The 24,918-nt window shown below is 43.7% G+C and overlaps 1 protein-coding gene across 1 annotated transcript in view; it reads right to left on the reverse strand.

The window, feature by feature from the left end:
* The window catches only part of LOC311120444 (progesterone-induced-blocking factor 1-like), a gene marked incomplete at both ends in the record, with an annotated part of 92,783 nt that overhangs the window by 58,404 nt on the left and 9,461 nt on the right, over nt 1-24,918 (reverse strand). Inside the window, 6 exons of the mRNA XM_084195035.1 lie at nt 3,157-3,255; nt 5,242-5,367; nt 11,591-11,772; nt 12,209-12,317; nt 12,465-12,598; nt 13,258-13,377. Of these exons, the coding sequence (XP_084051161.1) occupies nt 3,157-3,255; nt 5,242-5,367; nt 11,591-11,772; nt 12,209-12,317; nt 12,465-12,598; nt 13,258-13,377 (770 nt within the window). The remainder of the gene's footprint in view (nt 1-3,156; nt 3,256-5,241; nt 5,368-11,590; nt 11,773-12,208; nt 12,318-12,464; nt 12,599-13,257; nt 13,378-24,918) is intronic.

A 24,918-nucleotide genomic window follows, 5' to 3' on the forward strand; every position in this document is an offset into this window, starting at 1 on the left:
GTTAGTGAAGCATTTCTCCTTTGCCAAGATAATCCATCCACCTGACAGGTGTGGCATATCAAGAAGCTGATTAAACAGCATGATCATTACACAGGTGCACCTTGTGCTGGGGACAATAAAAGCCCACTCTAAAATGTGCAGTTTTGTAGCGTGCAATTAGCATGCTGACTGCAGGAATGTTTACCAGAGCTGTTGCCAGAGAATTGTATGTTAATTTCTCTACCATAAGCCGCCTCCAACGTAGTTTTAGAGAATTTGGCAGTACGTCCAACCGGCCTCACAACCGTAGACCACGTGTATGGAGTCGTGTGGGCGAGCGGTTTGCTGATGTCAACCTTGTGAACAGAGTGCCCCATGGTGGCGGTGGGGTTATGGTATGGGCAGGCATAAGCTACGGACAACGAACACAATTGCATTTTATCGATGGCAATTTGAATGCACAGAGATACCGTGACGAGATCCTGAGGCCCATGGTCGTGCCATTCATCCACCACCATCACCTCATGTTTCAGCATGATAATCCTCGGCCCCATGTCGCAAGGATCTGTAAACAAATGACTGGAAGCTGAAAATATCCCAGTTCTTCCATGGCCTGCACGGAGCATGTTTGGGATGCTCTGGATCTGAAAATATCCCCGTTCTTCCATGGCCTGCACGGAGCATGTTTGGGATGCTCTGGATCTGAAAATATCCCCGTTCTTCCATGGCCTGCACGGAGCATGTTTGGGATGCTCTGGATCTGAAAATATCCCCGTTCTTCCATGGCCTGCACGGAGCATGTTTGGGATGCTCTGGATCTGAAAATATCCCCGTTCTTCCATGGCCTGCACGGAGCATGTTTGGGATGCTCTGGATCAAAGTTTAGGCCAGCGTGTTCCAGTTCCCGCCAATAACCAGCAACTTGGCACGGCCATTGAAGAGGAGTGGGGCAACATTCCAGTCAACAGCCTGATCAACTCTATGTGAAGGAGATGTGTCGCGCTGTATGAGGCAAATGGTGGCCACACCTGATACTGACTGGTTATCTGATCCATTCCCCAACGTATCTGTAACCAGCAGATGCACATCTCTATTCCCAGTCACGTGAAATCCATAGATTTAGGGACTTAATGAATTTATTAAAATGGACTGATTTTCTTAAATGAACTGTAACTCAGTAAAATGTTTGAAATTGTTGCGTTTATATTTTGGTTCAGTATATTTAAACCAGGGCCTGTATGTATGAAGGGTTTCAGCAGAGGAGTGTTGACCTAGGATCAGGTCCCACCCCTGTCCATATCAATGTATTAACTGGAGTCTGAAAGGCAAAACTAACGATTGGACCCAAAGCCTTATAGAAACAGTCTCACTGTTCTAGTAGCTGGTAGTATCTGGCCTGTCTCTCTCTCTCTTACTGTTCTAGTAGCTGGTAGTATCTGGCCTGTCTCTCTCTCTCTTACTGTTCTAGTAGCTGGTAGTATCTGGCCTGTCTCTCTCTCTCTTACTGTTCTAGTAGCTGGTAGTATCTGGCCTGTCTCTCTCTCTCTTACTGTTCTAGTAGCTGGTAGTATCTGGCCTGTCTCTCTCTCTCTTACTGTTCTAGTAGCTGGTAGTATCTGGCCTGTCTCTCTCTCTCTCTTACTGTTCTAGTAGCTGGTAGTATCTGGCCTGTCTCTCTCTCTCTCTTACTGTTCTAGTAGCTGGTAGTATCTGGCCTGTCTCTCTCTCTCTCTCTCTTACTGTTCTAGTAGCTGGTAGTATCTGGCCTGTCTCTCTCTCTCTCTTACTGTTCTAGTAGCTGGTAGTATCTGGCCTGTCTCTCTCTCTCTTACTGTTCTAGTAGCTGGTAGTATCTGGCCTGTCTCTCTCTCTCTCTTACTGTTCTAGTAGCTGGTAGTATCTGGCCTGTCTCTCTCTCTCTCTTACTGTTCTAGTAGCTGGTAGTATCTGGCCTGTCTCTCTCTCTCTCTTACTGTTCTAGTAGCTGGTAGTATCTGGCCTGTCTCTCTCTCTCTCTTACTGTTCTAGTAGCTGGTAGTATCTGGCCTGTCTCTCTCTCTCTCTTATTGTTCTAGTAGCTGGTAGTATCTGGCCTGTCTCTCTCTCTCTCTCTTACTGTTCTAGTAGCTGGTAGTATCTGGCCTGTCTCTCTCTCTCTCTTACTGTTCTAGTAGCTGGTAGTATCTGGCCTGTCTCTCTCTCTCTCTTACTGTTCTAGTAGCTGGTAGTATCTGGCCTGTCTCTCTCTCTCTCTTACTGTTCTAGTAGCTGGTAGTATCTGGCCTGTCTCTCTCTCTCTTACTGTTCTAGTAGCTGGTAGTATCTGGCCTGTCTCTCTCTCTCTCTTACTGTTCTAGTAGCTGGTAGTATCTGGCCTGTCTCTCTCTCTCTTACTGTTCTAGTAGCTGGTAGTATCTGGCCTGTCTCTCTCTCTCTCTTACTGTTCTAGTAGCTGGTAGTATCTGGCCTGTCTCTCTCTCTCTCTTACTGTTATAGTAGCTGGTAGTATCTGGCCTGTCTCTCTCTCTCTCTTACTGTTCTAGTAGCTGGTAGTATCTGGCCTGTCTCTCTCTCTTTTACTGTTCTAGTAGCTGGTAGTATCTGGCCTGTCTCTCTCTCTCTCTTACTGTTCTAGTAGCTGGTAGTATCTGGCCTGTCTCTCTCTCTCTCTTACTGTTCTAGTAGCTGGTAGTATCTGGCCTGTCTCTCTCTCTCTTACTGTTCTAGTAGCTGGTAGTATCTGGCCTGTCTCTCTCTCTCTTACTGTTCTAGTAGCTGGTAGTATCTGGCCTGTCTCTCTCTCTCTTACTGTTCTAGTAGCTGGTAGTATCTGGCCTGTCTCTCTCTCTCTCTTACTGTTCTAGTAGCTGGTAGTATCTGGCCTGTCTCTCTCTCTCTTACTGTTCTAGTAGCTGGTAGTATCTGGCCTGTCTCTCTCTCTCTTACTGTTCTAGTAGCTGGTAGTATCTGGCCTGTCTCTCTCTCTCTCTTACTGTTCTAGTAGCTGGTAGTATCTGGCCTGTCTCTCTCTCTCTTACTGTTCTAGTAGCTGGTAGTATCTGGCCTGTCTCTCTCTCTCTTACTGTTCTAGTAGCTGGTAGTATCTGGCCTGTCTCTCTCTCTCTCTTACTGTTCTAGTAGCTGGTAGTATCTGGCCTGTCTCTCTCTCTCTCTTACTGTTCTAGTAGATGGTCGTATCTGGCCTGTGTCTCTCTCTCTGCTGTCATCGCTCTGTCCTTCTCCAGCACTGCGTTGTCACGCGTCTCACGAAGGTTCCTAGGGGACAGAAAGAAGCAGTACAGGTCAGAATTAAAAGCATGCAGAATTAACAACCAATCATCTTCATGTTGACATAGGTTGTCTCTCAAATGGTACTTATGGGTCCTGGTCAAAAGTAGTGCACTACTGAATAGGGGGCAAAAAGTAGTGCACTACTACTGAATAGGGCCAGGGCACTAAATAGGGAGTAAGGTGCATTTTTAGGGGCACTCAATCATGCAATTTGTTGAATCTTAGAATACATGTTCTGAGGAGAGTGCATTACTATATTTACAGAACAAACTCAGTGAAAGAGCCCCCCCCAGTGGACACAGCACTGTATTCAGAACAAGCAAGTGTGTTCTCTCTCTGGTCCATCTCTATAATCTCACCTGTTCTCTCTCTGGTCCATCTCTATAATCTCACCTGTTCTCTCTCTGGTCCATCTCTATAATATCACCTGTTCTCTCTCTGGTCCATCTCTATAATATCACCTGTTCTCTCTCTGGTCCATCTCTATAATCTCACCTGTTCTCTCTCTCTCTGGTCCATCTCTATAATCTCACCTGTTCTCTCTCTGGTCCATCTCTATAATCTCACCTGTTCTCTCTCTCTCTGGTCCATCTCTATAATCTCACCTGTTCTCTCTCTCTCTGGTCCATCTCTATAATCTCACCTGTTCTCTCTCTCTCTGGTCCATCTCTATAATCTCACAAGTTCTCTCTCTGGTCCATCTCTATAATCTCACCTGTTTTCTCTCTCTCTCTGGTCCATCTCTATAATCTCACCTGTTCTCTCTCTCTCTGGTCCATCTCTATAATCTCACCTGTTCTCTCTCTCTCTGGTCCATCTCTATAATCTCACCTGTTCTCTCTCTCTGGTCCATCTCTATAATCTCACCTGTTCTCTCTCTGGTCCATCTCTATAATATCACCTGTTCTCTCTCTGGTCCATCTCTATAATATCACCTGTTCTCTCTCTGGTTCATCTCTATAATCTCACCTGTTCTCTCTCTGGTCCAGCTCTATAATATCACCTGTTCTCTCTCTGGTCCATCTCTATAATCTTACCTGTTCTCTCTCTCTCTGGTCCATCTCTATAATCTCACCTGTTCTCTCTCTGGTCCATCTCTATAATCTCACCTGTTCTCTCTCTCTCTGGTCCATCTCTATAATCTCACCTGTTCTCTCTTTCTCTGGTCCATCTCTATAATCTCACCTGTTCTCTCTCTCTCTGGTCCATCTCTATAATCTCACCTGTTCTCTCTCTCTCTGGTCCATCTCTATAATCTCACCTGTTCTCTCTCTCTCTGGTCCATCTCTATAATCTCACCTGTTCTCTCTCTCTCTGGTCCATCTCTATAATCTCACCTGTTCTCTCTCTGGTCCATCTCTATAATCTCACCTGTTCTCTCTCTCTCTGGTCCATCTCTATAATCTCACCTGTTCTCCCTCTCTGGTACATCACTATAATCTCACCTGTTCTCTCTCTGGTCCATCTCTATAATCTCACCTGTTCTCTCTCTCTCTGGTCCATCTCTATAATCTCACCTGTTCTCTCTCTCTCTCTGGTCCATCTATATAATCTCACCTGTTCTCTCTCTCTCTGGTCCATCTCTATAATCTCACCTGTTCTCTCTCTCTCTGGTCCATCTCTATAATCTCACCTGTTCTCTCTCTCTCTGGTCCATCTCTATAATCTCACCTGTTCCCTCTCTCTCTCTGGTCCATCTCTATAATCTCACCTGTTCTCTCTCTGGTCCATCTCTATAATCTCACCTGTTCTCTCTCTGGTCCATCTCTATAATCTCACCTGTTCTCTCTCTCTCTCTCTGGTCCATCTATATAATCTCACCTGTTCTCTCTCTCTCTGGTCCATCTCTATAATCTCACCTGTTCTCTCTCTGGTCCATCTCTATAATCTCACCTGTTCTCTCTCTCTCTGGTCCATCTCTATAATCTCACCTGTTCCCTCTCTCTCTCTGGTCCATCTCTATAATCTCACCTGTTCTCTCTCTCGTACATCTCCTTGGAGGTCCTCTGCAGGCTGTCGATCTCCTGGCTGGTCTTCAGACGAATGTTCTCCAGCTCCTCAGCAAGTTTATTCTCGTACTCTGTCTTGTAGTGGTCTCTGTGGAACAACCAGTATATTATATCATATTGTAGTGGTCTCTGTGGAACAACCAGTATATTATATCTTATTGGTCTCTGTGGAACAACCAGTATATTATATCTTATTGGTCTCTGTGGAACAACCAGTATATTATATCATATTGTAGTGGTCTCTGTGGAACAACCAGTATATTATATCATATTGTAGTGGTCTCTGTGGAACAACCAGTATATTATATCATATTGTAGTGGTCTCTGTGGAACAACCAGTATATTATATCATATTGGTCTCTGTGGAACAACCAGTATATTATATCATATTGTAATGGTCTCTGTGGAACAACCAGTATATTATATCTTATTGGTCTCTGTGGAACAACCAGTATATCTTATTGGTCTCTGTGGAACAACCAGTATATTATATCTTATTGTAGTGGTCTCTGTGGAACAACCAGTATATCTTATTGGTCTCTGTGGAACAACCAGTATATTATATCTTATTGTAGTGGTCTCTGTGGAACAACCAGTATATCTTATTGGTCTCTGTGGAACAACCAGTATATTATATCTTATTGTAGTGGTCTCTGTGGAACAACCAGTATATTATATCTTATTGGTCTCTGTGGAACAACCAGTATATTATATCATATTGTATTGGTCTCTGTGGAACAACCAGTATATTATATCTTATTGTAGTGGTCTCTGTGGAACAACCAGTATATTATATCATATTGGTCTCTGTGGAACAACCAGTATATTATATCTTATTGGTCTCTGTGGAACAACCAGTATATTATATCTTATTGGTCTCTGTGGAACAACCAGTATATTATATCTTATTGGTCTCTGTGGAACAACCAGTATATTATATCATATTGTAGTGGTCTCTGTGGAACAACCAGTATATTATATCATATTGGTCTCTGTGGAACAACCAGTATATCTTATTGGTCTCTGTGGAACAACCAGTATGTTATATCATATTGGTCTCTGTGGAACAACCAGTATATTATATCATATTGTAGTGGTCTCTGTGGAACAACCAGTATATTATATCATATTGGTCTCTGTGGAACAACCAGTATATCTTATTGGTCTCTGTGGAACAACCAGTATATTATATCATATTGGTCTCTGTGGAACAACCAGTATATTATATCATATTGTAGTGGTCTCTGTGGAACAACCAGTATATTATATCATATTGTAGTGGTCTCTGTGGAACAACCAGTATATTATATCATATTGTAGTGGTCTCTGTGGAATAACCAGTATATTATATCATATTGTAGTGGTCTCTGTGGAACAACCAGTATATTATATCTTATTGTATTGGTCTCTGTGGAACAACCAGTATATTCTATCTTATTGGTCTCTGTGGAACAACCAGTATATTATATCTTATTGTATTGGTCTCTGTGGAACAACCAGTATATTATATCATATTGTAATGTCTCGGAGCGGAACAGTTTTTAGATGCTAACATCAGGTCTTCATGTGGTTTACATTTTAAAGGAGGTTTATGAATTATGTTGCATAACACAGCCTAATACAAAATGAAAGCAGGTCCTTCAACCAAAACACACACTATATATACAGCAGGACGTCCTTCAACCAAAACACACACTATATATACAGCAGGACGTCCTTCAACCAAAACACACACTATATATATATACAGCAGGACGTCCTTCAACCAAAACACACACTATATATACAGCAGGACGTCCTTCAACCAAAACACACACTATATATACAGCAGGACGTCCTTCTACCAAAACACACACTATATATATATACACAGCAGGACGTGGACACGCCTTCAAATGAGTGGATTCGCCTATTTCAGCCACACCCGTTGCTGACAGGTGTATAAAATCGAGCACACAGCCATGCAATCTCCATAGACAAACACTGGCAGTAGAATGGCCTTACTGAAGAGCTCAGTGACTTTCAACGCGGCACCGTCATAGAATGCCACCTTTCCAACAAGTCAGTTCGTCAAATTTCCGCCCTGCTAGAGCTGCCCCGGTCAACTGTAAGTGCTGTTATTGTAAAGTGGAAACGTCTAGGAGCAACAACGGCTCAGCCGCGAAGTGGTAGGACACACAAGCTCACAGAACGGGACCGCTGAGTGCTGAAGCGCGTAGCGAGTAAAAATCGTCTGTCCTCGGTTGCAACACTCGCTACCGAATTCCAAACTGCCTCTGGAAGCAACGTCAGCACAAGAACTGTTCATCGGGAGCGCCAAGAAATGGGTTTCCATGGCCAAGCAGCCGCACACAAGCCTAAGATCACCATGCGCAATGCCAAGCGTCGGCTGGAGTGGTGTAAAGCTCGCCGCCATTGGACTCTGGAGCAGTGGAAACGCGTTCTCTGGAGTGATGAATCACGCTTCACCATCTGGCAGTCTTATGGACTAATCTGGGTTTGGCGGAAGCCAGGAGAACGCTACCTGCCTGAATGCATAGTGCCAACTGTAAAGTTTGGTGGAGGAGGAATAATGGTCTGGGGCTGTTTTTCATGGTTCGTGCTAGGCCCCTTAGTTCCAGTGAAGGGAAATCTTAACGATACAGCATACAATGACATTCTAGACGATTCTGTGCTTCCAACTTTGTGGCAACAGTTTGGCGAAGGCCCTTTCCTGTTTCAGCATAACAATGCCCCCGTGCACAAAGTGAGGTCCATACAGAAATGGTTTGTCGAGATCGGTGTGGAAGAACTTGACTGGCCTGACCTCAACCCCATCGAACACCTTTGGGATGAATTGGAACGCCGACTGCGAGCCAGACCTAATCGCCCAACATCAGTGCCCGACCTCACTAATGCTCTTGTGGCTGAATGGAAGCAAGTCCCTGCAGCAATGCTCCAACATCTAGTGGAAAGCCTTCCCAGAAGAGTGGAGGCTGTTATAGCAGCAAAGGGGGGACTAACTCCATCTGTTGGACGAGCAGATGTCCACATACTTTTGGTCAAGTAATGTATCATCAAGAAGGTTCCTAAGATGGTAAAGCACTTCTCCAGGCAGGCGTTGTGAGATCTGATCATCAGGACAGGGGACTGCAATACACACAGCTGAGCTGGAACGCACCCACAGGGCTGGCTAGCTTGGTCCAGCCCTTTGGGGGCGTTCCAGGTCGTCTGTACTGCACTCACACTGCCCAGTTTCAGGTGGTGATGGAGACCTCTTGACGGGTACCCACCTGGAAGCTATATATTTACCTTAGACATCCTCCCTGGCCCTCTGGGTTAGGATTAGGGAGGGGTACTGACATGGAAGGGTTAGGGTTAGGGAGGGGTACTGACCTAGAAGGGTTAGGGTTAGGGAGGGGTACTGACCTAGAAGGGTTAGGGAGGGGTACTGACCTAGAAGGGTTAGGGAGGGGTACTGACCTAGAAGGGTTAGGGAGGGGTACTGACCTAGAAGGGTTAGGAAGGGGTACTGACCTAGAAGGGTTAGGGAGGGGTACTGACCTAGAAGGGTTAGGGAGGGGTACTGACCTAGAAGGGTTAGGGAGGGGTACTGACCTAGAAGGGTTAGGGAGGGGTACTGACCTAGAAGGGTTAGGGAGGGGTACTGACCTAGAAGGGTTAGGGTTAGGGGTACTGACCTAGAAGGGTTAGGGAGGGGTACTGACCTAGAAGGGTTAGGGAGGGGTACTGACCTAGAAGGGTTAGGGAGGGGTACTGACCTAGAAGGGTTAGGGAGGGGTACCGACCTAGAAGGGTTACTGACCTGGAAGGGTTAGAGAAGGGTTACTGACCTGGAAGGGTTAGGGAGGGGTACTGACCTAGAAGGGTTAGGGAGGGGTACTGACCTAGAAGGGTTAGGGTTAGGGGTACTGACCTAGAAGGGTTAGGGAGGGGTACTGACCTAGAAGGGTTAGGGAGGGGTACTGACCTAGAAGGGTTAGGGAGGGGTACTGACCTAGAAGGGTTAGGGAGGGGTACCGACCTAGAAGGGTTACTGACCTGGAAGGGTTAGAGAAGGGTTACTGACCTGGAAGGGTTAGGGAGGGGTACTGACCTAGAAGGGTTAGGGTTAGGGAGGGGTACTGACCTAGAAGGGTTAGGGAGGGGTACTGACCTAGAAGGGTTAGGGTTAGGGAGGGGTACTGACCTAGAAGGGTTAGGGTTAGGGAGGGGTACTGACCTAGAAGGGTTAGGGTTAGGGAGGGGTACTGACCTAGAAGGGTTAGGGAGGGGTACTGACCTAGAAGGGTTAGGGTTAGGGAGGGGTACTGACCTAGAAGGGTTAGGGTTAGGGAGGGGTACTGACCTAGAAGGGTTAGGGAGGGGTACTGACCTAGAAGGGTTAGGGAGGGGTACTGACCTAGAAGGGTTAGGGAGGGGTACTGACCTAGAAGGGTTAGGGAGGGGTACTGACCTAGAAGGGTTAGGGAGGGGTACTGACCTAGAAGGGTTAGGGAGGGGTACTGACCTAGAAGGGTTAGGGAGGGGTACTGACCTAGAAGGGTTAGGGAGGGGTACTGACCTAGAAGGGTTAGGGAGGGGTACTGACCTAGAAGGGTTAGGGTTAGGGAGGGGTACTGACCTAGAAGGGTTAGGGAGGGGTACTGACCTAGAAGGGTTAGGGAGGGGTACTGACCTAGAAGGGTTAGGGAGGGGTACTGACCTAGAAGGGTTAGGGAGGGGTACTGACCTAGAAGGGTTAGGGAGGGGTACTGACCTAGAAGGGTTAGGGTTAGGGAGGGGTACTGACCTAGAAGGGTTAGGGAGGGGTACTGACCTAGAAGGGTTAGGGAGGGGTACTGACCTAGAAGGGTTAGGGAGGGGTACTGACCTAGAAGGGTTAGGGTTAGGGAGGGGTACTGACCTAGAAGGGTTAGGGAGGGGTACTGACCTAGAAGGGTTAGGGAGGGGTACTGACCTAGAAGGGTTAGGGAGGGGTACTGACCTAGAAGGGTTAGGGAGGGGTACTGACCTAGAAGGGTTAGGGAGGGGTACTGACCTAGAAGGGTTAGGGAGGGGTACTGACCTAGAAGGGTTAGGGAGGGGTACTGACCTAGAAGGGTTAGGGAGGGGTACTGACCTAGAAGGGTTAGGGAGGGGTACTGACCTAGAAGGGTTAGGGAGGGGTACTGACCTAGAAGGGTTAGGGAGGGGTACTGACCTAGAAGGGTTAGGGTTAGGGAGGGGTACTGACCTAGAAGGGTTAGGGAGGGGTACTGACCTAGAAGGGTTAGGGAGGGGTACTGACCTAGAAGGGTTAGGGAGGGGTACTGACCTAGAAGGGTTAGGGAGGGGTACTGACCTAGAAGGGTTACTGACCTGGAAGGGTTAGGGAGGGGTACTGACCTAGAAGGGTTAGGGAGGGGTACTGACCTAGAAGGGTTACTGACCTGGAAGGGTTAGGGAGGGGTACTGACCTAGAAGGGTTAGGGAGGGGTACTGACCTAGAAGGGTTAGGGTTAGGGAGGGGTACTGACCTAGAAGGGTTAGGGAGGGGTACTGACCTAGAAGGGTTAGAGTTAGGGAGGGGTACTGACCTGGAAGGGCTAGGGAGGGGTACTGACCTAGAAGGGTTAGGGAGGGGTACTGACCTAGAAATGTTAGGGAGGGGTACTGACCTAGAAGGGTTAGGGTTAGGGAGGGGTACTGACCTAGAAGGGTTAGGGAGGGGTACTGACCTAGAAGGGTTAGGGAGGGGTACTGACCTAGAAGGGTTAGAGAGGGGTACTGACCTAGAAGGGTTAGGAAGGGGTACTGACCTAAAAGGGTTAGGGAGGGGCACTGACCTAGAAGGGTTAGGGAGGGGCACTGACCTAGAAGGGTTAGGGTTAGGGAGGGGTACTGACCTGGAAGGGTTAGGGAGAGGTACTGACCTAGAAGGGTTAGGGAGGGGTACTGACCTAGAAGGGTTAGGGAGGGGTACTGACCTAGAAGGGTTAGGGAGGGGTACTGACCTAGAAGGGTTAGGGAGGGGTACTGACCTAGAAGGGTTAGGGAGGGGTACTGACCTAGAAGGGTTAGGGTTAGGGAGGGGTACTGACCTAGAAGGGTTAGGGTTAGGGAGGGGTACTGACCTAGAAGGGTTAGGGAGGGGTACTGACCTAGAAGGGTTAGGGAGGGGTACTGACCTAGAAGGGTTAGGGAGGGGTACTGACCTAGAAGGGTTAGGGAGGGGTACTGACCTAGAAGGGTTAGGGTTAGGGAGGGGTACTGACCTAGAAGGGTTAGGGAGGGGTACTGACCTAGAAGGGTTAGGGAGGGGTACTGACCTGGAAGCTACGTATTTGTCGTAGACCTCCTCCCTGGCCCTCTGGGTGTCGTCCAGCTGGGTGTGCAGCCTCTCTAAGCGGTCCTCCTGGTGGGCACAGCGGACATTCAGCTCCATGCTCTGTCTGTGAAGATACTCCTTATCCTTCTGGAGGAGGGTCACTGACTGCTGCAGAGTAGACACCTGGAGGACAGAGGGGTTAGGGTTAGGGAGGTGGTCTATCCTTCTGGAGGAGGGGCACTGACTGCTGCAGAGTAGACACCTGGAGGACAGAGGGGTTAGGGAGGTGGTCTATCCTTCTGGAGGAGGGGTACTGACAGCTGCAGAGTAGACACCTGGAGGACAGAGGGGTTAGGGAGGTGGTCTATCCTTCTGGAGGAGGGGCACTGACAGCTGCAGAGTAGACACCTGGAGGACAGAGGGGTTAGGGTTAGGGAGGTGGTCTATCCTTCTGGAGGAGGGGTACTGACACCTGGAGGACATTTTCCATGACATGTTGTCCTTTAGCAGATGCTCTAATGCAGAGGGACCTCCAGCCAGTACCTTCCACTAAGGGGAGGTGAGACAAAAGCAACGGTAAGGTGCTGGGCAGCAGGTAGTATCCAGGCTGGCGTCTAACCTCTTCACTCAGTTCGTTCCTCTCCCTGGTCTGGACGTTATGGTCGTTCTCCAACAGCTCCAGTCTCCTCCTCAACTCTCTCACCTCACACTCAAACGCGTCACGCTCACTGGAAAGGAAGGGAGGGAGGGAGGGAGGGAGGGAGGAAAAACATTTGTCGAGTCAAATAGTCCATTTTTTTGCCAAATCATTCTCCAGACATTTGATCTGACAAGGATACTTCATCAAAACAGAGGTGATCTTTCCTCTCCCTCACCGTTTGACGTTAGCGTAGTTGTCCCGTTTGTAGTCTCCCTCCCGGATCAGCTGTTTAGTGTCAGCCAGCTCAAGAGTTAGTCTCTGGCTCCTGATCTCCAGCTCTGACCTCAACCTCCGCTCCTCCTCATAACTCTACCCAACAGAAGAAGAAGAGGGGGGTTGGGCAGTACAATCAGATGGACCAATGCTGTTCCGTCACAAACAAAATCCCTCTTAAACAGGCGGAGCTTCAGAACCAAACCGGCCGGCCGTAACTGTGCCTGAGACCTGAAGACCGGCGGAGCTTCAGAACCAAACCGGCCGGCCGTAACCGTGCCTGAGACCTGAAGACCGGCGGAGCTTCAGAACCAAACCGGCCGGCCGTAACCGTGCCTGAGACCTGAAGACCTGCGTTAGCTCCTTGAGATTTAGCCTAGCCTTGTGCTTAGCGGGCTAACAGTCTCTTGTGATTCACAGGTCCAGTACAGTGCCTCCATGAAGGCTTTAATCTGTCCTCTGTGTACCTTCATGAAGGCTTTGATCTGTCCTCTGTGTACAACCATGAAGGCTTTGATCTGTCCTCTGTGTACCTTCATTAAAGCTTTAATCTGTCCTCTGTGTACAACCATGAAGGCTTTAATCTGTCCTCTGTGTACCTTCATGAAAGCTTTAATCTGTCCTCTGTGTACCTTCATTAAAGCTTTAATCTGTCCTCTGTGTACAACCATGAAGGCTTTAATCTGTCCTCTGTGTACCTCCATGAAAGCTTTAATCTGTCCTCTGTGTGTGTGTGTGTGTGTGTGTGTGTGTACCTCCATAAGGGCTTTGATCTGAGTCCTGTGTGTGTCCAGGTCGTCTGCCAGGCTGGTCCTCTTGACTTGGAGCTCAGAGAGCTGGGCTTTGAGAGGACTCACCACCTCATAGAAACACACCTGGAACCACACAGCATTAATACCATATTAACACAACACACCGCATTAATACCATATTAACACAACACACAGCATTAATACCATATTAACACAACACACAGCATTAACACAACACACAGCATTAATACCATATTAACACAACACACAACATTAACACAACACACAGCATTAACACAACATTAACACAACACACAGCATTAACACAACACACAGCATTAACACAACACACAGCATTAACATAACACACAGCATTAACACAACACACAACATTAACACAACACACAGCATTAACACAACACACAGCATTAACACAACACACAGCATTAACACAACATTAACACAACACACAGCATTAACACAACACACAACATTAACACAACACACAGCATTAACACAACACACAACATTAACACAACACACAACATTAACACAACACACAGCATTAACACAACATTAACACAACACACAGCATTAACACAACACACAGCATTAACACAACACACAGCATTAACACAATATTAACACAACACACAGCATTAACACAACACACAGCATTAACACAACATTAACACAACACACAACATTAACACAACACACAGCATTAACACAACACACAACATTAACACAACACACAGCATTAACACAACACACAGCATTAACACCACACACAGCATTAACACAGCATTAACACAACACACAGCATTAACACATCATTAACACAACACACAACATTAACACAACATTAACACAACACACAGCATTAACACAACACACAGCATTAACACAACATTAACACAACACACATCATTAACACAACACACATCATTAACACAACACACAGCATTAACACACAGCATTAACAACACACAGCATTAACAACACACAGCATTAACACAACACACAGCATTAACACAACACACAACATTAACACAACACACATCATTAACACAACACACAGCATTAACACAACACACAGCATTAACACCACACACAGCATTAACACCCCACTCATTAACACAACACACAGCATTAACACAACACACAGCATTAACACAACACACAGCATTAACACAACACACAGCATTAACACAACACACAGCATTAACACAACACACAGCATTAACACCACACTCATTAACAACACACAGCATTAACACAACACACATCATTAACACAACACACAGCATTAACAACACACAGCATTAACACAACACACAGCATTAACACAACACACAGCATTAACACAACACACAGCATTAACACAACACACAGCATTAACACCACACTCATTAACAACACACAGCATTAACACAACACACATCATTAACACAACACACAGCATTAACAACACACAGCATTAACACAACACACAGCATTAACACAACACACAGCATTAACACAACACACAGCATTAACACAACACACAGCATTAACACAACACACAGCATTAACACAACACACAGCATTAACACAACACACAGCATTAACACAACACACATCATTAACACAACACACAGCATTAACACAACACACAGCATTAACACAACACACATCATTAACACAACACACAGCATTAACACAACACACAGCATTAACAACACACAGCATTAACACAACATTAACACAAGACACAACATTAACACAACATTGACACAACACACAGCATTAACACAACATTAACACAACACACAACATTAACACAACACACAGCATTAACACAACATTAACACAACACACAGCATTAACACAACACACAGCATTAACACAGCATTAACACAACACACAACATTAACACAACATTAACACAACTAACAACATTAACACAACATTAACACAACACACAACATTAACACAACACACAACATTAACACAACACACAGCATTAACACAACACACAGCATTAACACAACATTAACACAACACACAACATTAACACAACATTGACACAACACACAGCATTTACACCACACACATTAACAACACACAGCATTAACACAACACACAGCATTAACACAACACACAGCATTAACACAACACACAGCATTAACACAACACACATCATTAACACAACACACATCATTAACACAACACACAGCATTAACAACACACAGCATTAACACAACACACACATTAACAACACACAGCATTAACACAACACACATCATTAACACAACACACAGCATTAACAACACACAGCATTAACACAACACACAGCATTAACACAACACACAGCATTAACACAACACACAGCATTAACACAACACACAGCATTAACACAACACACAGCATTAACACAACACACAGCATTAACACAACACACAGCATTAACACAACACACAGCATTAACACAACACACAGCATTAACACAACACACAGCATTAACACAGCACACAGCATTAACAACACACGGCATTAACACAACACACAGCATTAACACAACACACAGCATTAACACAACACACAGCATTAACACCACACAGCATTAACACAACACACACATTAACAACACACAGCATTAACACAACACACATCATTAACACAACACACAGCATTAACAACACACAGCATTAACACAACACACAGCATTAACACAACACACAGCATTAACACAACACACAGCATTAACACAGCATTAACACAACACACAACATTAACACAACATTAACACAACTAACAACATTAACACAACATTAACACAACACACAACATTAACACAACACACAACATTAACACAACACACAGCATTAACACAACACACAGCATTAACACAACATTAACACAACACACAACATTAACACAACATTGACACAACACACAGCATTTACACCACACACATTAACAACACACAGCATTAACACAACACACAGCATTAACACAACACACAGCATTAACACAACACACAGCATTAACACAACACACATCATTAACACAACACACATCATTAACACAACACACAGCATTAACAACACACAGCATTAACACAACACACACATTAACAACACACAGCATTAACACAACACACATCATTAACACAACACACAGCATTAACAACACACAGCATTAACACAACACACAGCATTAACACAACACACAGCATTAACACAACACACAGCATTAACACAACACACAGCATTAACACAACACACAGCATTAACACAACACACAGCATTAACACAACACACAGCATTAACACAACACACAGCATTAACACAGCACACAGCATTAACACAACACACAGCATTAACAACACACGGCATTAACACAACACACAGCATTAACACAACACACAGCATTAACACAACACACAACATTAACACCACACAGCATTAACACAACACACACATTAACAACACACAGCATTAACACAACACACATCATTAACACAACACACAGCATTAACAACACACAGCATTAACACAACACACAGCATTAACACAACACACAGCATTAACAACACACGGCATTAACACACAGCATTAACACAACACACAGCATTAACCCAACACACAGCATTAACAACACACATCATTAACACAACACACAGCATTAACACAACACACAGCATTAACACAACACACATCATTAACACAACACACAGCATTAACACAACACACAGCATTAACACAACACACATCATTAACACAACACACAGCATTAACACAACACACAGCATTAACAACACACAGCATTAACACAACACACAGCATTAACACAACACACAGCATTAACACAACACACAGCATTAACACAACACACAGCATTAACAACACACATCATTAACACAACACACAGCATTAACACAACACACAGCATTAACACAACACACAGCATTAACAACACACATCATTAACACAACACACAGCATTAACACAACACACAGCATTAACAACACACATCATTAACACAACACACAGCATTAACAACACACATCATTAACACAACACACAGCATTAACAACACACAACATTAACACAACACACAGCATTAACACCCCACTCATTAACAACACACAGCATTAACACAACACATAGCATTAACACAACACACAGCATTAACACAACACACAGCATTAACACAACACACATCATTAACACAACACACATCATTAACACAACACACATCATTAACACAACACACATCATTAACACACAGCATTAACACAACACACAGCATTAACACAACACACATCATTAACACAACACACATCATTAACACAACACACATCATTAACACAACACACAGCATTAACACACAGCATTAACACAACACACATCATTAACACAACACACATCATTAACACAACACACAGCATTAACACACAGCATTAACAACACACAGCATTAACAACACACAGCATTAACACAACACACAGCATTAACACAACACACAACATTAACACAACACACATCATTAACACAACACACAGCATTAACACAACACACAGCATTAACACAACACACAGCATTAACACCCCACTCATTAACACAACACACAGCATTAACACAACACACAGCATTAACACAACACACAGCATTAACACAACACACAGCATTAACACAACACACAGCATTAACACAACACACAGCATTAACACCACACTCATTAACAACACACAGCATTAACACAACACACAGCATTAACACCACACTCATTAACAACAAACAGCATTAACACAACACACAGCATTAACACAACACACAGCATTAACACAACACACAGCATTAACACACAGCATTAACACAACACACATCATTAACACAACACACATCATTAACACAACACACAGCATTAACACACAGCATTAACAACACACAGCATTAACACAACACACAGCATTAACACAACACACAACATTAACACAACACACAGCATTAACACAACACACAGCATTAACACAACACACAGCATTAACACAACACACAGCATTAACACAACACACAGCATTAACACAACACACAGCATTAACACCCCACTCATTAACACAACACACAGCATTAACACAACACACAGCATTAACACCCCACTCATTAACACAACACACAGCATTAACACAACACACAGCATTAACACAACACACAGCATTAACACAACACACAGCATTAACAACACACAGCATTAACACAACACACAGCATTAACACAACACACAGCATTAACAACACACGGCATTAACACACAGCATTAACACAACACACAGCATTAACCCAACACACAGCATTAACAACACACATCATTAACACAACACACAGCATTAACACAACACACAGCATTAACACAACACACATCATTAACACAACACACAGCATTAACACAACACACAGCATTAACACAACACACATCATTAACACAACACACAGCATTAACACAACACACAGCATTAACAACACACAGCATTAACACAACACACAGCATTAACACAACACACAGCATTAACACAACACACAGCATTAACACAACACACAGCATTAACAACACACATCATTAACACAACACACAGCATTAACACAACACACAGCATTAACACAACACACAGCATTAACAACACACATCATTAACACAACACACAGCATTAACACAACACACAGCATTAACAACACACATCATTAACACAACACACAGCATTAACAACACACATCATTAACACAACACACAGCATTAACAACACACAACATTAACACAACACACAGCATTAACACCCCACTCATTAACAACACACAGCATTAACACAACACATAGCATTAACACAACACACAGCATTAACACAACACACAGCATTAACACAACACACATCATTAACACAACACACATCATTAACACAACACACATCATTAACACACAGCATTAACACAACACACAGCATTAACACAACACACATCATTAACACAACACACATCATTAACACAACACACATCATTAACACAACACACAGCATTAACACACAGCATTAACACAACACACATCATTAACACAACACACATCATTAACACAACACACAGCATTAACACACAGCATTAACAACACACAGCATTAACAACACACAGCATTAACACAACACACAGCATTAACACAACACACAACATTAACACAACACACATCATTAACACAACACACAGCATTAACACAACACACAGCATTAACACAACACACAGCATTAACACCCCACTCATTAACACAACACACAGCATTAACACAACACACAGCATTAACACAACACACAGCATTAACACAACACACAGCATTAACACAACACACAGCATTAACACAACACACAGCATTAACACCACACTCATTAACAACACACAGCATTAACACAACACACAGCATTAACACCACACTCATTAACAACAAACAGCATTAACACAACACACAGCATTAACACAACACACAGCATTAACACAACACACAGCATTAACACACAGCATTAACACAACACACATCATTAACACAACACACATCATTAACACAACACACAGCATTAACACACAGCATTAACAACACACAGCATTAACACAACACACAGCATTAACACAACACACAACATTAACACAACACACAGCATTAACACAACACACAGCATTAACACAACACACAGCATTAACACAACACAAAGCATTAACACCCCACTCATTAACACAACACACAGCATTAACACAACACACAGCATTAACACCCCACTCATTAACACAACACACAGCATTAACACAACACACAGCATTAACACAACACACAGCATTAACACAACACACAGCATTAACACAACACACAGCATTAACACCCCACTCATTAACACAACACACAGCATTAACACAACACACAGCATTAACACAACACACAGCATTAACACAACACACAGCATTAACACAACACACAGCATTAACACAACACACAGCATTAACACCACACTCATTAACAACACACAGCATTAACACCACACTCATTAACAACACACAGCATTAACACAACACACAGCATTAACACCACACTCATTAACAACACACAGCATTAACACAACACACAGCATTAACACAACACACAGCATTAACACAACACACAGCATTAACACCACACTCATTAACAACACACAGCATTAACACAACACACAGCATTAACACAACACACAGCATTAACACAACACACAGCATTAACACAACACACAGCATTAACACCACACTCATTAACAACACACATCATTAACACCATATTAACACAACACACAGCATTAACACAACACACAGCATTAACACAACACACAGCATTAACACAACACACAGCATTAACACAACACACAGCATTAACACAACATTAACACAACACACAGCATTAACACAACACACAGCATTAACACAACACACAGCATTAACACAACACACAGCATTAACACCACACTCATTAACAACACACAGCATTAACACAACACACAGCATTAACACAACACACAGCATTAACACAACACACAGCATTAACACAACACACAGCATTAACACCACACACAGCATTAACACAACACACAGCATTAACACAACACACAGCATTAACACCACACTCATTAACAACACACAGCATTAACACAACACACAGCATTAACACCACACTCATTAACAACACACAGCATTAACACAACACACAGCATTAACACAACACACAGCATTAACACAACACACAGCATTAACACAACACACAGCATTAACACCACACTCATTAACAACACACAGCATTAACACCACACTCATTAACAACACACAGCATTAACACAACACACAGCATTAACACCACACTCATTAACAACACACAGCATTAACACAACACTCAGCATTAACACAACACACAGCATTAACACAACACACAACATTAACACAACACACAGCATTAACACCACACTCATTAACAACACACAGCATTAACACCATATTAACACAACACACAGCATTAACACAACACACAGCATTAACACAACACACAGCATTAACACAACACACAGCATTAACACAACACACAGCATTAACACAACACACAGCATTAACACAACACACAGCATTAACACAACACACAGCATTAACACAACACACAACATTAACACAACACACAGCATTAACACAACACACAGCATTAACACAACACACAGCATTAACACAACACACAACATTAACACAACACACAGCATTAACACCACACTCATTAACAACACACAGCATTAACACCATATTAACACAACACACAGCATTAACACAACACACAGCATTAACACAACACACAGCATTAACACAACACACAGCATTAACACAACACACAGCATTAACACAACACACAACATTAACACAACACACAGCATTAACACCACACTCATTAACAACACACAGCATTAACACCATATTAACACAACACACAGCATTAACACAACACACAGCATTAACACAGCATTAACACAACACACAGCATTAACACAACACACAGCATTAACACAACACACAGCATTAACACAACACACAGCATTAACACCACACACAGCATTAACACCACACACAGCAAACACCACACACAGCATTAACACAACACACAGCATTAACACAACACACAGCATTAACACAACACACAGCATTAACACCACACACAGCATTAACACAACACACAGCATTAACACAACACACAGCATTAACACAACACACAGCATTAACACCACACACAGCATTAACACAACACACAGCATTAACACAACACACAGCATTAACACCACACTCATTAACAACACACAGCATTAACACAACACACAGCATTAACACAACACACAGCATTAACACAACATTAACACAACACACAGCATTGACACCACACACAACATTAACACCACACACAGCATTAACACAACACACAGCATTAACACAACACACAGCATTAACACCACACACAGCATTAACACAACACACAGCATTAACACAACACACAGCATTAACACCACACACAGCATTAACACCACACACAGCATTAACACAACACACAACATTAACACAACACACAGCATTAACACAACACACAGCATTAACACAACACACAGCATTAACACCACACACAGCATTAACACAACACACAGCATTAACACAACACACAGCATTAACAACACACAGCATTAACACAACACACAGCATTAACACAACACACAGCATTAACACAACACACAGCATTAACACCACACTCATTAACAACACACAGCATTAACACAACACACAGCATTAACACAACACACAGCATTGACATTTGAAACCCCACCTCTTTAAGGAATACCTGGGATAGGATAAAGTAATCCTTCTACCCCCCCCCACCCCCCCCCCCACACACACAGCGGAGTCGCTCACCACCTTCCGGAGACATCTGAAACCCCACCTCTTTAAGGAATACCTGGGATAGGATAAAGTAATCCTTCTACCCCCCCCCCACCCCACAGCGGAGTCACTCACCACCTTCCGGAGACATTTGAAACCCCACCTCTTTAAGGAATACCTGGGATAGGATAAAGTAATCCTTCTACCCCCTCCCCACCCCCCCCCCCACACACACAGCGGAGTCGCTCACCACCTTCCGGAGACATTTGAAACCCCACCTCTTTAAGGAATACCTGGGATAGGATAAAGTAATCCTTCTACCCCCCCCCCCACCCCACAGCGGAGTCACTCACCACCTTCCGGAGACATTTGAAACCCCACCTCTTTAAGGAATACCTGGGATAGGATAAAGTAATCCTTCTACCCCCCCCCCCCCCCAAATTGTAAAGTGGTTATCCCACTGGCTATAGGGTAAACGCACCAATTTGTGAGTCGCTCTGGCTAAGAGCGTCTGCTAAATGACGTTAATGTGCCCTTGAGCAAGGCACTTAACCCCAATTGCTCCTGTAAGTCGCTCTGGATAAGAGCGTCTGCTAAATGACTAAAATGTAAATGTAAAATTAACACAACACACAGCATTAACACAACACACAGCATTAACACAACACACAGCATTAACACCCCACTCATTAACAACACACAGCATTAACACAACATTAACACAACACACAGCATTAACACAACACACAGCATTAACACAACACACAGCATTAACACAACACACAGCATTAACACAACACACAGCATTAACACAACACACAGCATTAACACAACACACAGCATTAACACCACACTCATTAACAACACACAGCATTAACACAACACACAGCATTAACACAACACACAGCATTAACACAACACACAGCATTAACACAACACACAGCATTAACACAACACACAGCATTAACACCCCACTCATTAACACAACACACAGCATTAACACCACACACAGCATTAACACAACACACAGCATTAACACCACACACAGCATTAACACCACACACAGCATTAACACAACACACAGCATTAACACAACACACAGCATTAACAACACACAGCATTAACACAACACACAGCATTAACAAAACACACAGCATTAACACAACACACAGCATTAACACAACACACAGCATTAACACAACACACAGCATTAACACAACATTAACACAACACACAGCATTGACACCACACACAACATTAACACCACACACAGCATTAACACAACACACAGCATTAACACAACACACAGCATTAACACAACACACAGCATTAACACCCCACTCATTAACAACACACAGCATTAACACAACACACAGCATTAACACCACACACAGCATTAACACCACACACAGCATTAACACCACACACAGCATTAACACAACACACAGCATTAACAACACACAGCATTAACACAACACACAGCATTAACACAACACACAGCATTAACACAACACACAGCATTAACACCACACTCATTAACACACAGCATTAACACAACACACAGCATTAACACAACACACAGCATTAACACAACACACAGCATTAACACAACACACAGCATTAACACAACACACAGCATTAACACAACACACAGCATTAACACCCCACTCATTAACAACACACAGCATTAACACAACACACAACATTAACACAACAAACAGCATTAACACAACACACAACATTAACACAACACACAGCATTAACACAACACACAACATTAACACAACACACAGCATTAACACAACACACAGCATTAACACAACACACAGCATTAACACAGCATTAACACAACACACAGCATTAACACATCACACAGCATTAACACAACACACAGCATTAACACCCCACTCATTAACACAACACACAGCATTAACACAGCATTAACACAACACACAGCATTAACACAACACACAGCATTAACACCCCACTCATTAACAACACACAGCATTAACACAACACACAGCATTAACACCACACACAGCATTAACACCACACACAGCATTAACACAACACACAGCATTAACACAACACACAGCATTAACAACACACAGCATTAACACCACACACAGCATTAACACAACACACAGCATTAACACAACACACAGCATTAACACCACACTCATTAACAACACACAGCATTAACACAACACACAGCATTAACACAACAC

Source organism: Coregonus lavaretus, assembly GCF_964263955.1.
Source record: "Coregonus lavaretus genome assembly, contig: HAP1_SCAFFOLD_1310, whole genome shotgun sequence".
NCBI classification, from domain to species: domain Eukaryota; kingdom Metazoa; phylum Chordata; class Actinopteri; order Salmoniformes; family Salmonidae; genus Coregonus; species Coregonus lavaretus.